General features: G+C 47.6%; 1 protein-coding gene across 1 annotated transcript in view; it reads right to left on the minus strand.

Moving 5' to 3' along the window:
- Positions 1-22,137, minus strand: part of ERN1 (endoplasmic reticulum to nucleus signaling 1) — a 51,356-nt gene extending 29,219 nt beyond the window's left edge. The window contains exons 1-3 of the mRNA XM_029927070.1: positions 21,999-22,137; positions 4,094-4,127; positions 3,046-3,118 (exon numbers count right to left, since the gene is read on the minus strand). Of these exons, the coding sequence (XP_029782930.1) occupies positions 3,046-3,118; positions 4,094-4,127; positions 21,999-22,137 (246 nt within the window). The remainder of the gene's footprint in view (positions 1-3,045; positions 3,119-4,093; positions 4,128-21,998) is intronic.
- Between the last annotated feature and the right edge of the window lie 272 nt (positions 22,138-22,409).

The following is a 22,409-nucleotide window of genomic DNA, read 5'->3' on the forward strand; positions in this document are numbered from 1 at the left end:
CCAATTCTGCTAAAAGAGAGAAGCGGTGTTGATGGTAGATGGGAGTTTTCCTAACTGGAAACCAAGAACAAGGTTTGCCCAGGGGTGCCCAGATGCCCTACTAGGCTTCCGTATCCACTGTGGACCAGCCTCCAGCTACCAGGTCCCCTCCAGGAGCCCCTCAGAGTGTCTTGTCCATAGCACCTCTGGGGGAGACACAAACCCTTTCTGAAAACACTTACACAAATATGGCGAGTGATAGAATCTTTGAAATCTGGGGTGGGGGCGGGGGGCAGAAAGAATTCTCTTGTCTTGGAAAACAACCCAGAGCCAGCTAGGCTGAGTGGAATGACATGCTTTGCAGAGTGTGCGTGAGCCATGAGATTAATTCTGAAGAGGAGCGGCGTCAGCACGCGGCTGAAGCTTGAAGGGGAAGGACAGGTCAGCATTACGTGGGGGACCCAGGAGTCTGAGGTGGAACAGGGAGTTCTGACATTTGCTTCAGAAAATAATTCTCTACCGAAAAAACCCAGAAAATTAAGCCTTTTTAGGTACTAAAAAGAAATTATGGTGGGTGCCAGGAAAAGAAACTCAACGGGATCCACATGTTTCAACTGCATTTCATCAGAAAACTGAATCTTCTGAGTCCACACAGCTGACATCTGAGGCGTTCTTCGTTTCAGTATACTTTATTTTTAGAACATTCTGTGTTCTTGAAACTATTCTATACATATACCTGCTTCTACTACACTGTCATCTTTTTCTAGAAAAAAGAAAAGGTTTCTCTCTAGCTTTAATGAACAGAACTTTAAATAATCAATCGTTTGGATTTTCCCATTATCCCAACATCTAAACAAAGCCTTAGAAAAGGACAAACGCCACAGAGAGGCTGTCACGGCTGACTGGGTTTCTGTCAGGTGTTTTGGAGAACCAGAAAGCCGTTGCGAGGCCTCTGGTCTGGACTCCTAGAGCATCCGCTAAGCATCTCTACCGGCCCCCCTGGCCCCGGCCGGGAAACACGCTGCTCCTGGAACACAGGAAGGCATCAGGGGTGGCGGTCAGAGCATCCTTTGGAAGTTAGAGCTTAAGGTCCGAGTTCCAACACTTGAAGCTCTGGCCGTGGGCACATCCCTTCACCTCTGTGGGCGAGGTTTCCTCGCGTCTTATATGGGATAACACCTGTGTTCCAGAGGGCTGTTGAAATATGAGACAACTTCTAGACAGTTCCACACAGAGTCCAGCAAAAAGTGCTTCCGAAACATGCTCCAGGAATTGGAGAGAGAGGCCCAAGGTGAAACACACACACCTGTCCACAGGGCTTGCCCTCCTCCCATCTGTTCCAGTCACAGGCATTCAGAAAACAATGTCAAAATAGGCTAATGAGAGTTCACAGCCACTTATAGTCTAGACCGTGGCTTCTCGGCCTTAGCTGCCCATCGGAATCACTTGGGAGGCTTTAGGAAAAAATTTCCTATTGAAGCAGAACATCCAAACAGCACACGTTGAGCGCACAGCTCAGCTAAGTTTGGCAAAGCGAACCAGCCCATGTGACCAGCGTCCGCATGAAGCAGCAGAGCATTTCCAGCACTCTGAAAGCCCTCGCCTTCTCTTCCAATCATAACCTCCCAGGGTCATCATTATCCTGAATTCAAAACAGCACAGGCTGGTTTTTCCTGTCTTTGAGCTTATATAAATGAATCATTCAGTGTGTGGCCTTTCTGGTTTGTCATCTTTTGTCCGACCTCCTGTTGGCGAGGCTCATCCATGCTCCTGGGGAGCGTCACAGACCATTCATTGGTCCTCACCGGTGGAGACCATTAAAGTTGTACCATTATTCCGTAATTTATTTATCCTGTCCACTGTTGATGCTGTTTGGACAGTTTTCACCTCATGGTTTTTCTACGTACCACTGTAGTACATCTGATCCCTGCCTCTGGAGAACATATACACAGGCACTTCTGTGGGTACACACTGACCCGGGAAGGATTCCTGGGTCACATGGCTTTACAGATTCTGCCAGTTTCCAAACCGGATAGACCAAGTTGCACTTCCACCAGCAGTGTCCAAGAGTTCTATGAGTCTTTTGTTGGAGTCATATGTGTACTTTTCAAGTACATTGTGGCCTGCCTCTCTTAATGATGTCTCTTAACAAAAATTATTAGTTGTAATATAGTCCAACATATCTATTTTTTCCCCTTTCTCATTAGTGTGGGGGGTTTCTGTTTGGTTTTGTTCATCTCATCCCATTTAAGAAATTTTCTCTTACTCTAAGGTCGTGCAGATGTTCTGTTACTTTTTTTTTCCTTAGGTGTGTTTTTACACTTCACACTTAGATATGCAGTCTCTCCGGAACGGACTCCTGTGTATCTGGCATGAGGCAAGAGTTAAGCCTGTTTTTCCATGTGGATATTCCAGTTGACTCGTGCCATTTACTGAAACACCACCTTTCCCCACTGCACTGCAGCCTCACCTCTGTCAGTAAACAGGGGACCGTCTCTGTGGGCCTCTTTCTAAATTCTCTGATCTAGGGAGCTTTTAAAAATTCCTGATGACCTAGATCAATTAAATGGAAGCTTTTGGGATTGGGAGCCAGGCTCAGGATTTTTATGTTTGGTTCAGAGCTCTCTAGGTTATCACAATGTGTAGCTAAGGTTGAGAACCACTGGTCTAGATTCTCAAATGAAGAAGCAAATGGGAGATCGCCTGTCCCCTGCCCTGTAAAGGGACGTCCGCCAGGTGGAGGACCCCCCCCCGACCGTCCACCCCCGATCTGACACCGCTCGTCGGAGCAAGCCCTGCTGCTCCAGGGAGTATCGTACCCCTGGTCTAGTGTGTTGGCTGGGCCTTGAGCACCTGTCGGTCTAGACTGATGTTTCGGAATCCTGGCTGCCAGCTAAAAGCTCATTTAGGAAGCTGTAAAAAAGATACTGATGCCCAGGTCTCACTGCAGACTCCCTGAATCAGAATCCCTGGGAATGTTTTTTATGCTCTCAGGTGATCTCAGTGAGCAACAGCTGAGGGCCACTGGTCTGGAACCTCTGAAGGACACCAGCTAAATGCACTCACCGTCAGGCCTTCATTATTCTTGCCCCCAAGCGTATACAGGCTGCCGTCATTGGGATCCGGGAGGAAGGCAGGCCTAGAGATTAAGCAGTAAGTATCAATAATAAATTATAGCCCAGGGCACAGAAGAACATCAAAGCCATGCAAAGCCGTGATTGGGAGGAGGGGTGTGTGTGTGTGTGTGTGTGTGAGACAATCCTGCCCACCACTCTTTCACTTTTAGCCACAAATAAAATACCCCTATGGTGAAAGGCTATGTGTGAGCAGAAGAAAGCAACCTGCAATAAACAAACATATATATAAACCACAGAAGATCAATGTCATCCAGTCAAAGCATCTGGATGATGATAAATAAGTGAAAAGGACCCAGTAACTCTGCTTTCCAGTTTCTAAGTCAGTTGTGTATGGAACTTTAATAAGTAATATTTAACAGCATGGAACAGTACATACGCAGGTAGGACATCTCTACCTTCAGTGTTCAACAAACATTTATTTTTAAACCGGAGTCAATTAAAGCAGACTCTGAAAACTTGACATCTGACAGGACCTGCCAAGGAGGTGGAGGGTCTCTGATATGTGGCTTCCCAGCAAGCAGATGTGAGGCAGTGTTTGGTACAGTCAACCTTCTGAAGTCTGCACTTTGACTAGTCACTCAGAAAGCCCTTGCGGAATCTTTTCTGTACTTAAGATGTCCCATCATGTGAGCTCTCGCAGGGGCCATAACACACATGCTGCAGCAGCAGGTTGCGTCCCTGTCTCCCCTCCACTGTACGACACAGCGAAGAGGGAGAGATCTAGACCCTCTGGTAGGACTTCAGCAGCTTACGCTCAAAACTCAATGTGTTTCATCTCAAATAAGATTTTCTAATATCACTGCCTCTGCTCCCACCCCAGCAGCTTGACCCCCTTTCCTCCACACAGGTCACAGGCCCTGTAAGACTGCATGTCTCCATCACTCTCCTTATACTTTAAATATGTGCACATACGTACTCCCAGCAGCTAGCTTCCTAAATACTGATAGAATAGTTAGGAAAATGAATTAAAGACTTACTCTTCCACATGCGTTGGAACCTGCAGAACAGGATCTGTGCAAAAGAATAAATGCATCGTCAGACAGACTCGAAAACACCAGGATTCTGAGAGGGACCCCAGGGCTGACTCACGAGTGGCACCGATAACTTAAATTTACCTGCACGAGATAATGTACGTGCAGGTACTTTAGAAAACACACACCCAAAGACAGATGTAGGCTCTTAGGATGGTCGCCGAGGCTGGATACAGAACAGAGCAGAATGGAACTGCTGTCAAGAAATGTGCACACAGGGGCAGCTGGGTGGCTCAGCTGGTTAAGCATTGGGCTCTTGATTTCAGCTCAGGCCATGATCTTGCATGGTCTTGAGAGCCACGTTGGGCTCCATGCTCAGTGTGGAGCCTGCTAGGGATTTCCTCTCTCCCTCTGCTCCTGCTAGCTCTCTAAACAAACAAACATACAAACACTGAAAACAAAAAAAGCAAGGCACCTGAGTAGCTCCGTTGGTTAAACATCTAATTTCAGCTCAGGTCATGATCTTGCAGTCTATGAATTCAAGCCCCATGTTGAACTCTGGGCTGACAGCTCAGAGCCTGGAGCCTGCTTTGGATCATGAGCCTCTCTTTCTCTCTCTCTGCCCCTCTCCCACTCCCACTCTGTCTCCTTCTGCCTCAAAAATAAACATTAAAAAAAATTTTTTTTAAAGAAATGTGCACATGGACAGTGAAGGAAGAACCAGTCACAACCCACATTGGACAATGGGTCACAGTGTCACTATCTGACAAATCAAGGACTTAAAACCTAAATGATCACCGTGTCATATACCTGTCGTGGTACCAGGTACTCCCATTAGGAAAAACAGAACTATGGCCTGAGAATAAACTTTCCTGTTGATGAGAATTTTGTTGAGTGGTAAGCGGACACACCCCTTTGGGGCAGCAATGGGGCAACCTCAGAGCCTCCGAGTGCTTGTTCCCCTTGATTCCCTCTGATCCATTTTGATAAAATCTTGTTTATACATGATACAAAATATGGGGCACTTGGGTGGCTCAGTCAGTTGAGCATCTGGCTCTTGATTTCGGCTCAGGTCATGATCTCATGGTTCATGGGATGGAGCCCCACGTCTAGCTCCACGCTGGGTATGGAGCCTGCCTGGGATTCTCTCTCTCCCTCTCCCTCCACCCCTCCCCTGTGCTCTCTCTCTAGCGTGCTCTTTGTCAAAATAAATAAACTTCAAAAAATAAGAACAAAGTACAAAACATAGAAAACGCTTTGTGTACAAAGATGTACACTGTACATTGTACACAGAGTATGAACACGGCTGGGGAGAACATCTTCAATGCACAGGAAAAAACCAGAAAGGCAAAAACATGCGAACTGTGAATTATTTTTGTTGGAAATATATATGACCCCCCCCCAACTTTTTTATTTCCCAAAACTTGTATAACAACAGGCAGTACTTTTTACACTGGAAAAAAAGGGTTTTCCCAAAGTCAATGTTCTATTTGCAGTAGTCAAAACTGGCAGAATCACTGTCTCCTCTCATTGTCCCAGGCACGAGTCAAGAGGATGCTCCCGGTTCCTTGGGGTCAATGGCGGCATGAGGACCCGTTGACACGACACAGGGCTGAAGTCCGCAGCCCGAGACAGCTCAGCCATGAGGGGTGCCCGGCCACCAAAGCCCCACAGGCTACACAGCCACACTGTGTGCCACTCCAAAGCCGGGGGTAAGGAGGGCTAAAATTGGACAGAGAGCTCTGGGCTCCGCAGGCTGGGCGTGTGGTGACAGACGGCTGCCTGATTCCCCCAGTCACCTGGGAGTCTCAGATGAAGAAAACGCTTTCAAGCCTTATCAACTGTTGACTGTGCTTTACAAGCCCAGCTGACATGAAAGCATACGGTGTTCACAGTGACAGAAGTCACACAGACCACAGAGCACATGTGGTCTGTGGGCGGCAAACAAACAATTCATTAAACCAAAAACATTTTAGGAAACAGGAGGAACTTTCAGTTAGTAAGCCTCTGTTTATTGTTCCCATTAATCGCCTCTGGGTACAAACAGACTGATGCAAGAGACGGGAAATAAGGGCACGCAGCATTCACCCCACGTAGGAGTCAAGGTGCAATTATAACCAGTACTTCTACACAGCCCTGAAGCCACGCAAGCCAGGAAAAGCAGGAAGGCTGTACTCCCAAGAAAACACAGCAGTTGGGAGGCATCTTTTTTGTCCATTTCAGCTACTTCAAGGTATCACAGATACACACAGATGAAGAGGAGACACTGCCAGATTCTGGCACTTTCACCAGAAATAAGGCATGGAGACCAACAAGATTTCAAGTCTGGTCTGTAGGCTTATCTTTGCCATACAGCACTTGCTCACTCTTAGGGTCTTGCTTTCAGGTATGCATTTTCCTGGTTTTCTAGAGCTTGTCCACGGGTCACCTGACACTGAAACCTCAAGTCCCCAAACATGTCCTGCACCAGACAGGTTCAGTGTCAAGTGAAGACCCACACCACAGGCAGGAGCTGACCAACGGGACAGCTACACAGCTGTTTAAGTTCCGTGCTTTTTCGGGGCACCTGGGTGGCTCAGTCGGTTAAGTGTCCAACCTTGGCTCAGGTCATGATCTCACGGTTGGTGAGTTCAAGCCCTGTGTCGAGCTCTGTGCTGACAGCTCCGAGCCTGGAGCCTGCTTCAGATTCTGTTTCCCTCTGTCTGCCCCTCTCCTGCTTGCACTCTGTCTCTCTCAAATATAAACAAACATTAAAAAAAAAAAAAAAGATCTGTGCTTTCTCCAGGCTTAGGAGGAGAGGAAGGTCAGCGTCCCCACCCACTGGGTAGGATAAGGCCCCTGGAAGGAACATGTGCAGAGCTGCAGGCCAGCTAACAGCACCTCCACTACGTCAGCACTGACGGCGGGCAAGCAAAGTGCGGCTTGGCTTCTGAGGGGCAGTGGTGACCTAGGCCCTAGGATTTTTTTTTCCCCTTAAAGAATCACTTGAATCTGAGAGTTGCTTTAAAATACTACAGAAATCATTAAAAATAAATAAATAAAATACTACAGACAAAAATCCCATATGGGTAGGGAGGAGGGCAGATAAAACAAAAACTGGCCGCCTGCTGATAACTGTTAAAGATGAATGTGCCACCAGAGGGGAGTCACTTTGCTCTTCCTTCTATGTAGACTTGAAATATCCCATGACGTGAATGGTGAAAGATAAAAATATTTGGAAAGCCAGCAAAACAAAAGTAAGCAGTGTCATCTGAAAATGTGCAATGAAAGCCCAATGCGAAAAAGTGGTCGTTTTTGTTTAATAATGAGAATGTGTATCAGGCAAGATTTTTACTTCAAAAAAAACAAAAAACCAAACAAACAAGTCAGCCATGTGAACAAAAACCTGGCCTAACTGTAAGGCTATAAACAAACACTGCTCCAGAATAAACCACTCTATCTATATGGAGACTGATAAGGATAAAAGCCGTCTCATAAAGCTGGTTTACTTTCAGAAGGAAAAAAGAGCGGGCGGGGAGGTCACTTCACAAGCATGGAAACAGGTGTTACTCAAGGTAAAGGTAAGGAGCTGAGCTGGGCGAAATAAACCTCCTCACCCGGGACAGAAATGGCTCGGAACAGATGTTTACACCCTTCCTTTGCCCAAGTTCCTAAGTACACTTCTATTTCCAAAAATGTGAATTTTCATCTTTCTAAGAATACCTTTTCCACCGTCGTTCTCCATCCCGTCCCCTCTGGGATGGCCTCTCCGGGACCGGACAGTACGTGGACTCTTGACTCTGCTCCCCTCCTGAGCTACAGGCCTTTGTGGCTCCATCCAGTACCACCAACAGCCCTGCCTGCCCTTTCTGCTGCGTCCCGGCCTTTCAAGCGACTGATCCCACATGCCCACTGCCGGGACCACGCAATCGGAGGCAGCCCCTCCACTGCCACCTCCCACTCTGTGGCTCGCCCCGCCCCTCCAGTGTCTCGCCCTTGGGCCTCTGTGGCCCTGCACGACCTGATTTCTGGCCCCCCTCTCCCCTGGCTCCCTCTGTTTCTACTCCCAACAGGGAGGAACATTTCCAGGTTCTCCCCTGAGTTCTCTCAGAGAGTCTGTCCATCTCTATAACTTCAACTATATGTGGGGAGAGTCCAGGTCCCCATCTCCTGAGCTCTTCTTTCTGGATCAATGGGACATTTCCACTATTTCCTACCAGAACTCAGCTACCACCTGCCCAAAGTCACGCCCTCCATCTTTTACCACAGGTCAACTTCTACCCTTGCTACCCTAGTTTGTTAACGGCACCACTGTTCACTTAGAAGGCAGGCAGGCTCCAACGACACTGTTGACACTCATTTCTCCCCAGTACACCCCATCTGTTGCCAAACTCTAGGGTCTATTTCTATGACAATCATCATTTTGTTTCCTACACTCAATATCCCTCCAACATCATCGGAGCCCCTTCCCTTTCAAGGAATCCCTTTTCTCCTAGTCTAAGTGGCCCCTAGATTGAGCCCAGTCTATGGTTAAATCCTAGCTCTGCCAGTTATCAGCCAAGAGACCTCAGCAAAATTACCTAATCTCTCTGGGCCTGAATTTCCTCATCAATAAAGAAAAAAACCCAGAGAGATGCAAATACCAACCTCATGAGGCATCTCTATGTGGATTAAATAAAATTGTTTGTCAAGACTAAGTCTGTGCCTTGACACAGTGAACAGTGATCCTTTCATGGACAGAAGTCAGAGTACTCTTCTCTACTACTCAAAAACTTCTGGTGGTTCCCATCTCACTCATAAAGGCCAATGGCTACCCAGTGGCCTGCAAATCCCACACAATTCCACTCTCTCACTCTCTAACGCTCTCCCACTATTTCCTCCTTGCTTATTCTACGCAAGCTGCGCTCCCTGTGTTCCTCAAATACTGTCTAGCCTGTCCCTGCCTCAGGGCCTTTGCATTTGCTGCCCCCTCTGCCCACATCTTTGATCAAACATCACTATTTCAGAGAGGTCTTCCATGGCCACCTCTTACCCCCCAGGGATTCCCTACCCCGCTTCCATACTAGCTTTTTCTCCACAACACTTACCACCTCTGAAGTACAGTACATTTTACTTATGTTTTTAAAAATGTCTGACTCTGGGGCACCTGGGTGGCTCAGTTAAGTGTTCAACTCTTGATTTCCGCTCAGGTCATGATCTCACAAGAGCCCGTGTCGGGCTGTGTGCTGACAGTACAGAGCCTGCTTGGGATTCCCTCTCTCCACCCCTCCCCTGCTTAGGTTCACTTTCTCTCTCAAAATAAATAAACTTAAAAAAAAAAAAAAAGCCTGACTCTAGTTACTATTAACTACATAAGGGCTGGGATTTATCTTTTGTTGTCTGTCATATTCTCAACACCTAAAACAGTGCCTGGCACCGAGAAGTGCTCAATATATTGACTAAATGCAGCAATCGCTACATGTTAATTTCTTTCCTACTTCTATTTGTGCCCATTCTGGACATCCATTATCACTTTTTTTTTTTAATGTTTATTTATTTTTGAGACAGAGAGAGAGAGAGAACAAGCAGGGGACGGGCAGAGAGAGAGGGAGACACAGAATCCGAAGCAGGCTCCAGGCTCTGAGCTGTCAGCACAGAGCCCGATGCAGGGCTTGAACTCATGGACCACAAGATCTTGACCTGAGCTGAAGTCAGATGCTGAACCCCAGGTGCCCCACCATTAATTACTTTTAATAATCCAGCAACTATGCTCTATCATCCCTCAACCCGAAATCCACCTTGCAGTCCCCTCTCCCCCACTCAGGCTCTGAGCTGTGCTGAAGAAAACTCTACAGGCGCTCTGGGAAAAACCATTCGACATCTATGGCCAGCTGGGCCCCATGTTGCAGGAGACACCCTTATCTATCTCCGGGTTGGCCTCTGTTCCCTGTTCCTCACAGCTGGTATTTCAAACTTGCACTCCCTGCCTCAAGGCCTCCTTCACTCCACACCAGGGTCTGCCTTCTGTGGCGGAGGGGGGAATAAGAGGGGCAGAGTGAGCTCTCCCGAACTTCTTACCTTTCTCCTCAAGTTTGCCCAATCGCACCCTTCGCTTCTCTATGAAAGGACAATGCGCTCACCTCCATATTCATAGATACTACCCAGCCGCCAGGTGGTACCGTGTCTCCAAGGACCCTCAGATCCTCTGCCTGACTAACTCCCTCCTGTCAGTCAGCCCACAAACACATAAACCTCTGGGCTCCCCTTCTCTTAGGCACAGGCTCTCTTTTCTCTCCTAATGCGGCCACTGTAAGCGTACAATTCGACGAGTCTTGAGAAACAGACACATCCATGTAACCAGCCTCACACCCTAGAACATTTCCATCACTCCAAAGCGTTTTCTCACGCCCCGACTCTCACCCCCACATAAGCACTGATAGGTTCGTTGTGTTTGTTCTAAAATTGCACAAATGCAGTTCGTACATTAGGTTCTCTTGGGTTTCTGGCTTCCTTCTCTGCATCATGATTTTGAAATTATTCTATACTGTTGCACATATCATGGTTTGTCCTTTTTATATTGCTAAATAGCGTTCCACTGTGTAGATATGCTGTAATTTGTTTATCTGCTGAGGGACACTGGGTTATGCAGTTTGAGGTTGGAAAACGAGACTAAAGTGGTCAGCTATGTACATTTGTGGGACAAGTTTTCATTGGGACTTATGTTTTCATTTCTGTTGGGAAAATACCTGGAATGCGGAGCCATATTGTTTACAAGTGACCCAACAAGGAGTTGCCAAACGGCTCTCCAAAGTGGTTGTGCTGGGGCACCTGGGTGGCTCAGTCGGTTAAACCTCCGACTTCAGCTCAGGTCAGATCTCACGTTCGTGGGATCGAGCCCCGTGTCGGGCTCTGTGCTGACGGCTAGCTCAGAGCCTGGAGCCTGCTTCTGGTTCTGTGTCTCCTTCTCTCTCTGCCCCTCCCCCTCTCATGCTCTATTTCTCTCTGTATCAAAAATAAATAAAACATTAAAAAAGGGGGGGCGCCTGGGTGGCTCAGTCGGTTGAGCCTCCGGCTTCAGCTCAGGTCAGATCTCACGTTCGTGGGTTTGAGCCCCATGTCGGGCTCTGTGCTGACGGCTAGTTCAGAGCCTGGAGCCTGCTTCCGGTTCTGTGTCTCCTTCTCTTTCTGCCCCTCCCCCTCTCATGCTCTGTCTCTCTCTGTATCAAAAATAAATAAAACATTAAAAAAAATTAAAAAAAAAAAAAGAATAAGACCCAAACTGCCACTGTCGAGTTCCAGTAACCAAATCTCACAAACACTTGCAAATCCGTATTATTAGGTTTCCACATGGCATCTGATGACGTCTTCCCGTGGAATCCATGACTCAGTCCTACTTTGAGCTGCTTATAGTGTATCTTAGCCACTGAGGTCACACCCCCCCAGGCCTGATCCTCCTTTATATTCCCAGACTGGCTGCCTGGCCCCACTTCCACCTTGTCACATGATCCAGGAACCCAGAGCTGGCCTTGACTCTCTCCTTGATTCTAAACTGTTCCCATTCAATTAGGTGCTGAGTTATGTAAGATTCGACCCAGTACACATTTCTCAAAACCTACGTCCTCCTTCAGCACTGACAAAATCAGGCAGCCATCATCTCTCTACCAGTCTCCTAACCAGCTTCCGGTCTCAGATCTTGGCAGCTTGGCCTTTCAGATACACATTCTACCTGCAAGGGCCTGACACAGGCAAATCTGTTCACATCTTTCCCCCACATAAAACCCCACAGTGGTTCCTCCCTCCGCCTGCTGAATACCTTCCATCTCTGTGGCTCAACTTAGAGGCTCCCAAACTTTCTTGGTTCCCAACACCCTTTGTGTCTCAGTAATTTCTTCATGGGGCCTTTGGCCAAAAGAAATGACTAACAGTTCCATTTATGAAGCAGTTAGTTATAAATGGCCTAAGTATGTAGGGACTAGCAACTTTGAAGGCATTCGAAAAAAAGGAATACATGTAAATGGAAAGAAAACTATTTCATTCTTAACCGTAACTACTTACTAACGGGATGTGTCCCTTCTGGGTGCTACACACAGTCCAAGCCTTATACTTGGATTAGACACCGCCACCCTCATTACCATTCCACACTGCTTTCCACGTGGCATCTGAATTTTATTACAGCAGCCACCGAAGATACATCGTTGAAAGGCAAGTAGTACAAGCTAAAGTGGAAATTAAAAACTACCTCTGACATTTGTTGAGTATTGCTATGCTTCTCTCAAAAATTTAAACCAAGCTGCAGTGCCTCTGTGGCTTTACTGTGGCCATCAGGGCTCCTCAGCATGGTTTGGGAGTCACAGGCTAATGCATTCAAGGCTGTGCAAAATGTGGGCCCAATTCTTTGTCACGACTCTCTTACAATCCAGTCTCTTCCCAGAACACCCCTGTGCTTTCATGCTGGTCCCTGTGCTCACCACTGTCTGGCTCTCTTTAGCTATCTAAATCTGCTCATCCGTCAGGGCCGGTTCAAATGCGCCCCCTTCTCCAGGAAATCAGAAAAGGACCACCCACTGCACTGGGAATGTTCTCAGGATGCACTGATCACACTTCTCCAGGGCAGGTCTTTTGGTGCAGGTGGCCTTTCAAATATCTGGGGGCTGGACTGCATTTTAAGCACGTGGAAGGACAGGGACCATCTATGTCATATACACAGAAAAGTACACAGAGCGTATGCACAGTTTAATGGGTAATCGGAGCTTGAACTCTGGGGTAACTGCCCTCCCGGTCTCTGCTCCCCTCGTGCTTGGGAGACCATACTCTCTGCAGAATGAAAGGAGATTCGTAATTTCAGATATTCAATACTGTCTGCCATACAGTCATTCCAACAAGTTTTCCCTAATGAAAAGGACTTTTCCACACAGAAACCTACATGATAAAAGCTAAGGAGAGCTGCCAGGCACAGTTTGGTGCGTTCACGCACATTTAAACATTGTTTGAATGTACGGGGGAAAAACGATGGGGCATTTGCTTCAGCATAATGAAGGAGATGCGGCAGAGGACTGCCTGGCATGCACTGACTGCTACCGAACCCGGGTGCTGGGTGCGTGAGGCTTTCATGATACTATTCTACACTTCTGTGTATGGGTTGCAGTTCTTCTAAAATGAAAATTTTTTTAGCAAGAGAGAAGCTAAAAAAAAGAAGTCATTCAAGGAAAGCCTTTCCGATATGTTCAGAAGAAAGGCCCGTTTCTCCTGCATGGACTTGAAATATAAACTTTCACTTTTTTTTTTTTTTTAAGTAATCTCTACACCCATCATGGGGTCCGAACTCATGAACCTGAGGCCAAGAGTCACGTGCTCTGACTGAGTCAGCCAGGCGCCCTAAACCTCACTTTCTGAAGCGAAGCCTGATCCTACAATGTCACAGGGTTTGAAGGGACAAGAAGGAAACCCACTCAAAGAGCAAGAAGGACCCTGTCAGCACCGCCACAGGCCTCCCTAACACACACTTAGCAGAACTGGTGAGGATGTGGGAAGACATGGGGTGAGATGTCAGCGAAACAGAAAAATGTCTGTGACGAAGTCAACCAAAATTCAGATAACGTCTAATGGCCACTCCGTGGAGGTGGCTCTGGGCAGACTTTCCTCCACGTAGGAGGGAACAAATTCCTTTGACTACAGAAGCTGCAAGAACAGGTTGCCCATCTGACGGGAGTTCAAAGAACCTTACAAGATCGTTCTCTTCTCTTCCTCAGATGAGCATTGATATTTCTGGAACATACTGCCACTCTCGTGTAATCTAGATGAGCACTGGTTTTTCTGTCCTGCCCCGCCTCACTCTTCTTTCCAAAGCACAACCACCTTGCTAACCCCTATACACCTCGCATTTAAAACCAGCTTCCTCTCTGACTACAGGACTTCTCTAGGTACAACAAAGATGTCACAGAATATATGAAATTCTTCAAACCAGCTCCCCCCTCTTTTTTTTAATTTTTTTGTTTATTATTTTTGAGACAGAGAGAAACAGAGCACGAGTGAGGGAGGGGCCGAGAGAGAGGAGACACAGAATCGGAAATGGGCTCCAGGCTGTGAGCTGCCAGCACAGAACCCGATGTGGGGCTTGAACCCACAAACTGCGAGATCATGACCTGATTCGAAGTTGGACGCTTAACCAACTGATCCACCCAGGCACCCCCAAACCAGCCCCTTCTAAATACACCTCTAGCAATGATTTGAACTCTTCTGGGTTGGCCCTTCTGAAAGGTATTTATGGACCAAAGTGACCCAGAAACAAAGCTTCCTCATATACTCTTCCTTCTCTTGGGAGTTATTAGTAATCATCTGTTGAGATAAACCACACACATCTCAAAAGCAAAGGCAGAGTATCTGCTATCAGCTTGATTCTCTGCTCCACGTATAAAGCCGAGGTGCACGGACAGCGGATGATGGACTGCCGGAGCATGTGGTACATACACCGCAGGATTTCCCAGGTGACAGAATCGCTGCGGGCTACTCATGAACCTCATGAACCTGAGGCCAAGGGCTACTGTACTCGGGGAAGAAAGACTTCATATCAAAGGCTGGCCCAGAGGGTGGGGAGGACCTGACAGCACGACTGAAGACCCGTCGCCCCATTTGTGGCAACGAGGACACAGCCTTGGTGAAGGTGAAGTGTTCCTTCTCAGGAGCAATGCCAGTACGGCTGGACAGGAGGCAGTGAGGCCGTGGAGCAGAAAGCCATGAGCGTGGTGGGTGCTAACCCGGGGCTGACCCAAGGATTCTGAGCAAAAGAGGGACGTGATCTGAGTCCTCCAAAGGCAGGTCAGACGGGCAGGCATCAGGGCACAAAGGGAACGAGACAGGGAAGGAGTCACGAAGAGCAGCGAGGAGGCCATGATGGCCTGCACCAGTGCGGGGGCGAGAGGAAGGGTGGCAGGAGGAGAAGGAATGCATCAATAGAACTTAGTCCTGATGAGAAAAACGGAGTGAAAAAAAGGACCTCAGGAGGACACGGGGATTTTAATCCTAGCAGACTGTGAGCTAGCCTGGCTGGTCTGAATGCAATGAACCATTGGTGTCTCCTCAGAAAATGCTTATGGTTCTAATACTCTTTTCTTATAAAAATCATTCGTAGAAATGAGGTTGTCCACCCTCACTGAACTCAAAAAGTAAATTTTCCTGAATTTACTCAAGTGAATCCATTAGGGAGTACTTCTCCCCAGGGGCAGCTCATTTCCTCCCCCAAAGGAAGGGTGTTTCTACAACCTGGACCGTAAGTTCTCACTAAAGTTGCGAGGTCCAACGTGAAGGTCGCAGCACATCTCCTGCGTTCTTCACAGTGCAGCTTTCACAAGGAAAGCATTTTTAAGCAGATATCTCATCAAAAGCTGATCTTCAGATTCCAGGTCTCCCCTGAACTGGCACAGGACGTAACCAGTTTTCTCTGCAAGGCACCAGATGTCATGCTCAACAGAGACCATCATGGGGATGTACCAAAGTAATCTGAAACAGCTCCCACTCGAAAGGCAGTCGGATTCTACCATGTTCTTACTTACCTTCACCCTGAGAGAAGTCACGCAAACCTAAAATTGCACACTATAATCTCCAGTGAAAGAACTACAGGGGGGAGGGCAAGACAATTCAGTGCTCTGGCCGCACCTGAGCACCTCTCAGGACGTCAGAGCTTCACAGAATCCATTCGGGAGCAACCAGAGTGCCATCAAACCTTTGCGAACTCATCCCAAGATGAAAGGACAGGTAACTAAGCTACAGCCGAGAAAGGGTTTACCTGTGTGCTTCAGCATTCACAGCTGGATCTCGATACAGACCCAGTAATAGTGCAAAGAATACCCACTGGAGCGGAAATCTACGCGACCACGCATAGTGACGGCTGTTTAAGAGAGCTCCTCACGAGAGATGCGTCACCCTGAGGTAAAGCCCAAGCCTGAGGGAGGGACATCAGAGGGGGTACAGAGGAGACAGTACAAGCTGGCTCTCGCTGAAGCTAAGTGAGGAATATGTGAGGGTTTATATCTCTAGTTGTCTCTAAGTTTGCATATGTTTAGAATCTTCCATGATAAAAAGGAAAACACAACAAAGAGAGAAAACACATTTTCAAGATACTCAAAACAGGCCTCTCTCACAACTGAATTTTCAGCCCTCCCAAACAATGGAGAGCAAAGGAACACTTTTCTTGTGCTTAAGCAATGAGGTAGAAAGGGAGTAATGCATATCTTAAGCCTAGAAAATTCCATAAGAGAAGACAGATTAGAACTATGAACAAAACACTGCCCCTTCTCACACTTCCCTTCTCATGTTTCTGTCACACCTCTGATGGCAGATCTTTCTTTCAGAGGAACGTGCTCACTGTCTGAGGGACAGGAGAGAAAACCAACTGCAGAAAGTCACGAAGAGCCATATGAAACCTCAGATCAGAAACTGGAACTGGAAGCTGCCGTGACAACAGTCCAAGTGACAGATAATGCATCCCAATGGGGCAGGGTCCAGGCTCATCTGTTTCTAAGGCTCCCCAAGGTCATGCAGTCACAGTCACCATTAGGTGCCGGGTCATTTACTGAGGATCCCTGGCTGTCTACAGAGCCAGCCTCAGAAAGTTAGAATTCGGTGGGAACACAAATGGAAACAAATTTTCACAACACAAGCACGAAGGGCCCAGAATCCAGATGAGGAAGGGGCTCACCCTGCTTGAGGGGTCACGAAGGTGACCGGGGAAGGGGATCTTAACAGATGAGTAAGGAGCCTGTCCAACGCTGCAGGCTACTGGTGGGAGGGAACATAAGTGATGGCCCCTTGTCGCTGAGGCCTGGAAAGGGGTGAGGGCTGAATGGTGGACCTTGCATGCATGCCAAGAAGCTTAGGCTTGATCCTGTGGACCGGTGCCTTCTCTAACTGTGGCGAAGGATGACGCGCAGGATCCCTTCTGTACTTCTCGTGGACAGGTGACCCAGGTGGGCAGACCACACTTGGCGCACGGCTGTGGACAGCACAAAGGCTCTCTCAGCAGAGGCGCAGCACGGTCCTGTGTCTGACAGGAGCATGACGGGGGAAGAAAGCAAGCGGCCAAGAAGCTGCTCTACTGATCTAGGAAATGGACAGCAGGAGCCTGGCAAAGATACTGGCAAGGACGACAGGGAGGAGTCAGATGCACGGGGCGCCTGGGTAGCTCAGTCGGTTGAGCGTCCAGCTCTTGGTTTAGTCTCATGTCATGATCTCACAGTTCATGAGTTCAAGCCCCGCACTGGGCTCGTGCTGACGGTGCGGCGCCTGTTTGGAATTCTCTCTCTCCTCCTCTCTCTGCCCATCCCCCCCACCAAATAAATAAATAAAAACTTATTTTTAAAAAAGGGAGGAGGGAGACAGACCTGAGAGACACTACTTCAGTCTACATGACAGAACTCAGTGACCAAGTGGCAGGGCACCACTGTACGCTCCAGAGTGGGTGGGCCGTGGCTGTCGGCGCCAGGAGGAACTACGGGAAGAGGCACATAGTGAGAAAGGTAAACTCAGGTGGGAAGATCTTCAAATTTCACATACCTTTATTCTTGTATTCTATTCTATCTATTTTATTCTTTACCATTCTGTCAAATAATTCTAGTTATCTAGTTAATTTTGATAAACTAGTATTTCAAAGTGAATGCAAGAAGCCTTAAACCGGCCCAGGCAATATCAAAGGAAAGCCCTTTCAACCCCACCAAGCCAAAGCAAGCTTCAGAAAACCAATCTAACACCAGGCAGGGCAGCAGTGTTTTCTGTTTGCACCTGGGCTGAAAGTGCAGCAAAGAAGCACACACTCAACCTTCTCCACGGGTGAAATTTCAGACTAAGCCAGACAGTGTTGTTGCTACAGTCACAAAATCACAGCCCAGAAAGATCGCACCTCGCGTGGTATGTCAGAACTCAAGTTAGTTTCTGAAAACAAATAAAACTCATTTTCTGTACTAGGTGCAGTTTGCTGTGGTGTAAGAAATCTTCATTTCTGGGAACAGCAACACATGTTTGGGTGAGGAACAAAAGCACCTGCCAAAACCACTCTGTGGAAAGAAAAAAGAAAACAAAACTCTCCCAGTCTGTTGGCCCCTGAAACAAGTAAACAGTCAGGAAACCATGAAACGGAGTAACAGGTAAATACTGTGCATGAGCCCAGCTTGAGCAGTTAAAGGGGTCTGTTTGCATCAGCAAGTTTCTTCCATTTGACCCTGATTCCCCACCGCCTCTCAGGCGCAAGCCCATGGGCTCCCTGGCCTGGCCGGGTGCGGCAGCCTCGGCAGCGTCCCCAGCCGCCTGCCGGCCTCATCAGTTCAGTCTCAATGCGGCACCTGCTGCCCCTGTAGACGTGGAGGCCAGGTGTCTTAGCCAGCTCAGGCCACCGTAACACAATCCCACAGTCTCCGGCTTAAACAACAGACATTCTTCTGCCAGTTCTGGAGGCTGCAAGTCCAAGATCAGGGTGTAAGCATGGCTGGGTTCTGGTGAGAGCCCTGGTCCTGGCTTGCCGACGGCAGCCTTCTCGTTGTGATCTCTATGGTGGGAGAGAGCACAGGCCCTGGGCTTTTCCTCGTCTCACAAGGGCACTAATCCCACCATGGGGGACCCTCCCTCATGGCCTCATCTCAACTAAATCCCACAGGCTCCCCCTCCAAATACCACCACGTGGTAGGGGAGGGCTTCATCGTGAATTCCGGAGGGACACAACCATCAGTGTGCAACACCAGGGCATGTCGCTCCTCTGTTCGGTTATCTCCGGGGGTGGCTTCAGAAAGGCCAACACCCTTACACCAGCCACCAGGCCCTATGCCTCTAGGGGAGAGGACAGCTTGCTAGGCAGCACTCAGAAATCTGTGCAGGCATTTCTTTGTGGTCACAGGAACTGGGGGGTGGGGGGACCGGAGGGAACAGGTAGAACTGCATGGCCAAAGATCGTGTCAAATCTATTCGCTGTCAGACACTCCCACAGGCCAAAAACCTAATAACTCCCTGGAGCCTACCACCTCACTTAGGTAAAAGCACAAAAGCACTTTTTGCATAGTTTTATACAATCTTCCCAGAATGCAACTACTGTATAAAGCAGGCAAGGCCGCACGTCTTTTGTCTGGAGCGTTAACAATTGCTCACCATCTTGGAGATCGGGGCACTGTAAGTGTCCTGGTATTTTTATCAGTCTGCATTAGTGGGCGCCGCATTCACTCAGAGGTGGAGTGTCACCATGTGTCAGGGTATTTACATGTTTTTCTATTAGTCCAGTGTTAGATTACCAGCTGGGTAATATACGTACTTTTCTTTTTTTTATATAGTTTGTTTATTTTTGAGACATAGAGAGACAGAGCATGAGCGGAGAAGGCGCAGAGAGAGAGGGAGACATAGAATCTGAAGCAGGCTCCAGGCTCTGAGCTGTCAGCACAGAGCCTGACGCAGGGCTCGAACCCACAAACCATGAGATCATGACCTGAGCTGAAGTCGGGTGCTTAACCAACTGAGGCACTCAGGCGCCCCTCGTATTTCTCTTTGAAATTGTGTGTGTGTTGTAGGGGGTGGGGGGATTACTGTCTATACATTTCACTCCGGGACAGTAGGGGTAGCATAAACTTTGTATGAAGAGAGCATGGCGTCCCTGCAGGGCTGGTGCTCTCATCACCACACAGAGGATTCTCCCCACTCCACCCCTGCTATGCCTTCTGCCTAGAAAGCTCTTGGTGGAGCGGTTTAAAATCGCAGCCCCCACCCCCACCCCTGGTGCTCTCCATTCCACTCCCCTGCTTTATTTTTCTTCAATAAAGTTATGGCTTTTATCACCACTAGATAATGTGTTTCCTTGTTTCCCATCAGAATGAAAGCTGTAGGAGGGCAAGGATTTTGTCTGTTTCTTACACTTGCTGTATCTGCAGGGCCTGGAACAGGATCTGGATACCTTTATAGGTGATTTACAGATTAATGGTTTAGAAATACCGATTTTGAAATCCTTAGTTATAATTGCAAGATGAAAACGAAATTAAAAACTCGGGGTCTCTATGCATTATCACCTTTAATATTCATGTAGAAACACTGTAATACACACAATATTTACATCTATTGTATTGTAGAAATATATATAGTGACTGGTATCCAGGACTGAATTAAACTTAAAAAAGCAAATCTATTCTCAGAAAAACAATGAGACTTAGGACATAATGAGTATTACCTGCAATCACCAGACCTTACTGAGATTTCTCAAATTCTCCCTTTAAGTGTCTCTTAACAGCTCCCTGCTCTGCCTCCCTCATCTGTTCCTGGATTCCATGGATTTGTATTCCGTCCTGCCTCTCATCCTTCCCACACCTCTTCCCTTCCCCCTGCTCCCCTTTTCAGGTCTGCCCTACAGCTCTGGCCTCCCTGTCACCACCACCACACACACACACACACACACCCCCCACTAGGCAGCAGGATTAGTGTTGAGTCATTCACCTCAGTCACATTAATGGTCCCAGCTTCCTGTTTGTCCTAGCACAAAAGCCAGGACGCTACTGTAGGGCTCAACGTGCCTTCTGCTTCTCTTCCTCCACCTCCATCCCCTAAGCTCCTCCCAAACAGGACCTGTCCCTGCACCCTAGACCTGGGGCCTCCTTTGCAGGCCTCCCCGCTGACTGAGCTCCCGAGGCTCAGCTCCCCACAGCTTCAGAAACCTTCCCTGCCTCGCAGCTGGTCAAGGGCTTGGAGCAGTTCCCCCACCTCCCCGAGGCCCTGAGAAAAAACCCTGGCCCAGCCCTAACATTCAGTGGTAACAAGTGTTTCTCTCAATCCTTTTGTTGAGGGTTTATTGATTCCACCTTTGGACAAAATCAGACATTGTGAAATTTAAAGAACTCTACTTTTGTTTTAAAAACACTAAAAGGGTTAAATACGAAGGAGAGACAGCAGGGATAAACATGCCAAAAGCCAGTTCTGCGGTCGCCTTGTGCCACTCACTCCTGAGAGAGCTGGTCCTTCCTGCTGCCTGAGGTTCCTGCTAATCCAGGCAGGACCTCAGACAGGTGAGGCAGGGCGGCTGCGGTGCCCCAGCTGCCACCCTCCATGAACAGTAACCAGGTTTGCTATTGGCTTGATAAAATGATGCATCACCTTACAATAAGTGCCAATATTTTTCAATCTAAAACACTGTTTTTGGAACATTTTATTAGCGAAGGAAACACACTTGATGTGCTCATGAAAATAATGAGTCACAGATTAGTGACGGAAGAGAGTATGCCGGTCAGACCCTAATCTAGGGTCAAATCAGAATTATTACTGGACTTTGAAAGCCCCAAATCCTTGGATTTGCATAGCTTTATCCAGGAAGATTACTTTGGAAATCAAACACAATTTCCCGACTGTAGGAAACCACTCTGCTAACTATCACCGGGAAGACAAGATCATGAAATGGAGGCACGGTAGATTAAGTGAGAAACAAGCTCAATGTTTCAGTTCCCTCAACGTAAAGACCCAATAAAGCAGCTAACTTGGACGAATGTCAAATTTTACAGCCCTCAAGTAGTTTAGCCTCTATAAAAACAAACTTACAAGTAATTTGAGGTTACAGAAGATAGTTCTTATAATTATGATTACAAGATTCTAATCATTAGCTAGAACTTAAAAAAAAATTTTTTATGCAGCATGCCTTTGTAAAATACCTACCAGCCAGAACTATTAATAGAAAAGCCTAGAGCCATTTAAACATGACATCTGGAAAGGAAAAAAAAACAAAAAAAAAGATAAAGCTTCCTCTTCAACTGATGCACTTTGTGAATAATCACCATTCAAGCTGTAAACCTACCCCTTGAGTATAATTCCCTCTCATCTCCTTGCCTCCATCATCCTTTTTGATTTTATTAAGAACGTGTAACTGTTTTTCTTTTTTTCTGGAGTAGGTTTTCTCGGAAGCAGCTGAGCAAATGCCCATGTCGCCCCCAGAACCATATATCCAAATTACCTTCTTTTAAAGTCCATTTGATCGAGCCCGTCCTCTTGCTGACAGCATGCAAGCTCCCATCCAGGGTTGACACAAACAACAACGTTTCAGGAAGTGTCACTGTGCTGGGACTTCCAAACGCCTGCAATGACATGTTCATGTTCAACAGGATTCTTCATCAGGGGCACGGACAACCACAGACAGACCCCGCCCCCCACCACACCCCAAAAGTCATCCTTCTAAAATCCGCCACCTCACAGATGAAGAGGCTGAGGTTGGAGAATCCACGTCAAGGCACAAGTCTACACAACAGCTGAGTCAGGACTAGACCCCAGTTGCTTTATTCTCTCTAAAGCGGCAATCCTTCCTCCAGACAGACAGGCTTTATAACCTGACACAAAGACAGGGATTCTGAAATAATCCACAGCAGCT

This window comes from Suricata suricatta, chromosome 17, assembly GCF_006229205.1.
Source record: "Suricata suricatta isolate VVHF042 chromosome 17, meerkat_22Aug2017_6uvM2_HiC, whole genome shotgun sequence".
Lineage (NCBI taxonomy): Eukaryota > Metazoa > Chordata > Mammalia > Carnivora > Herpestidae > Suricata > Suricata suricatta.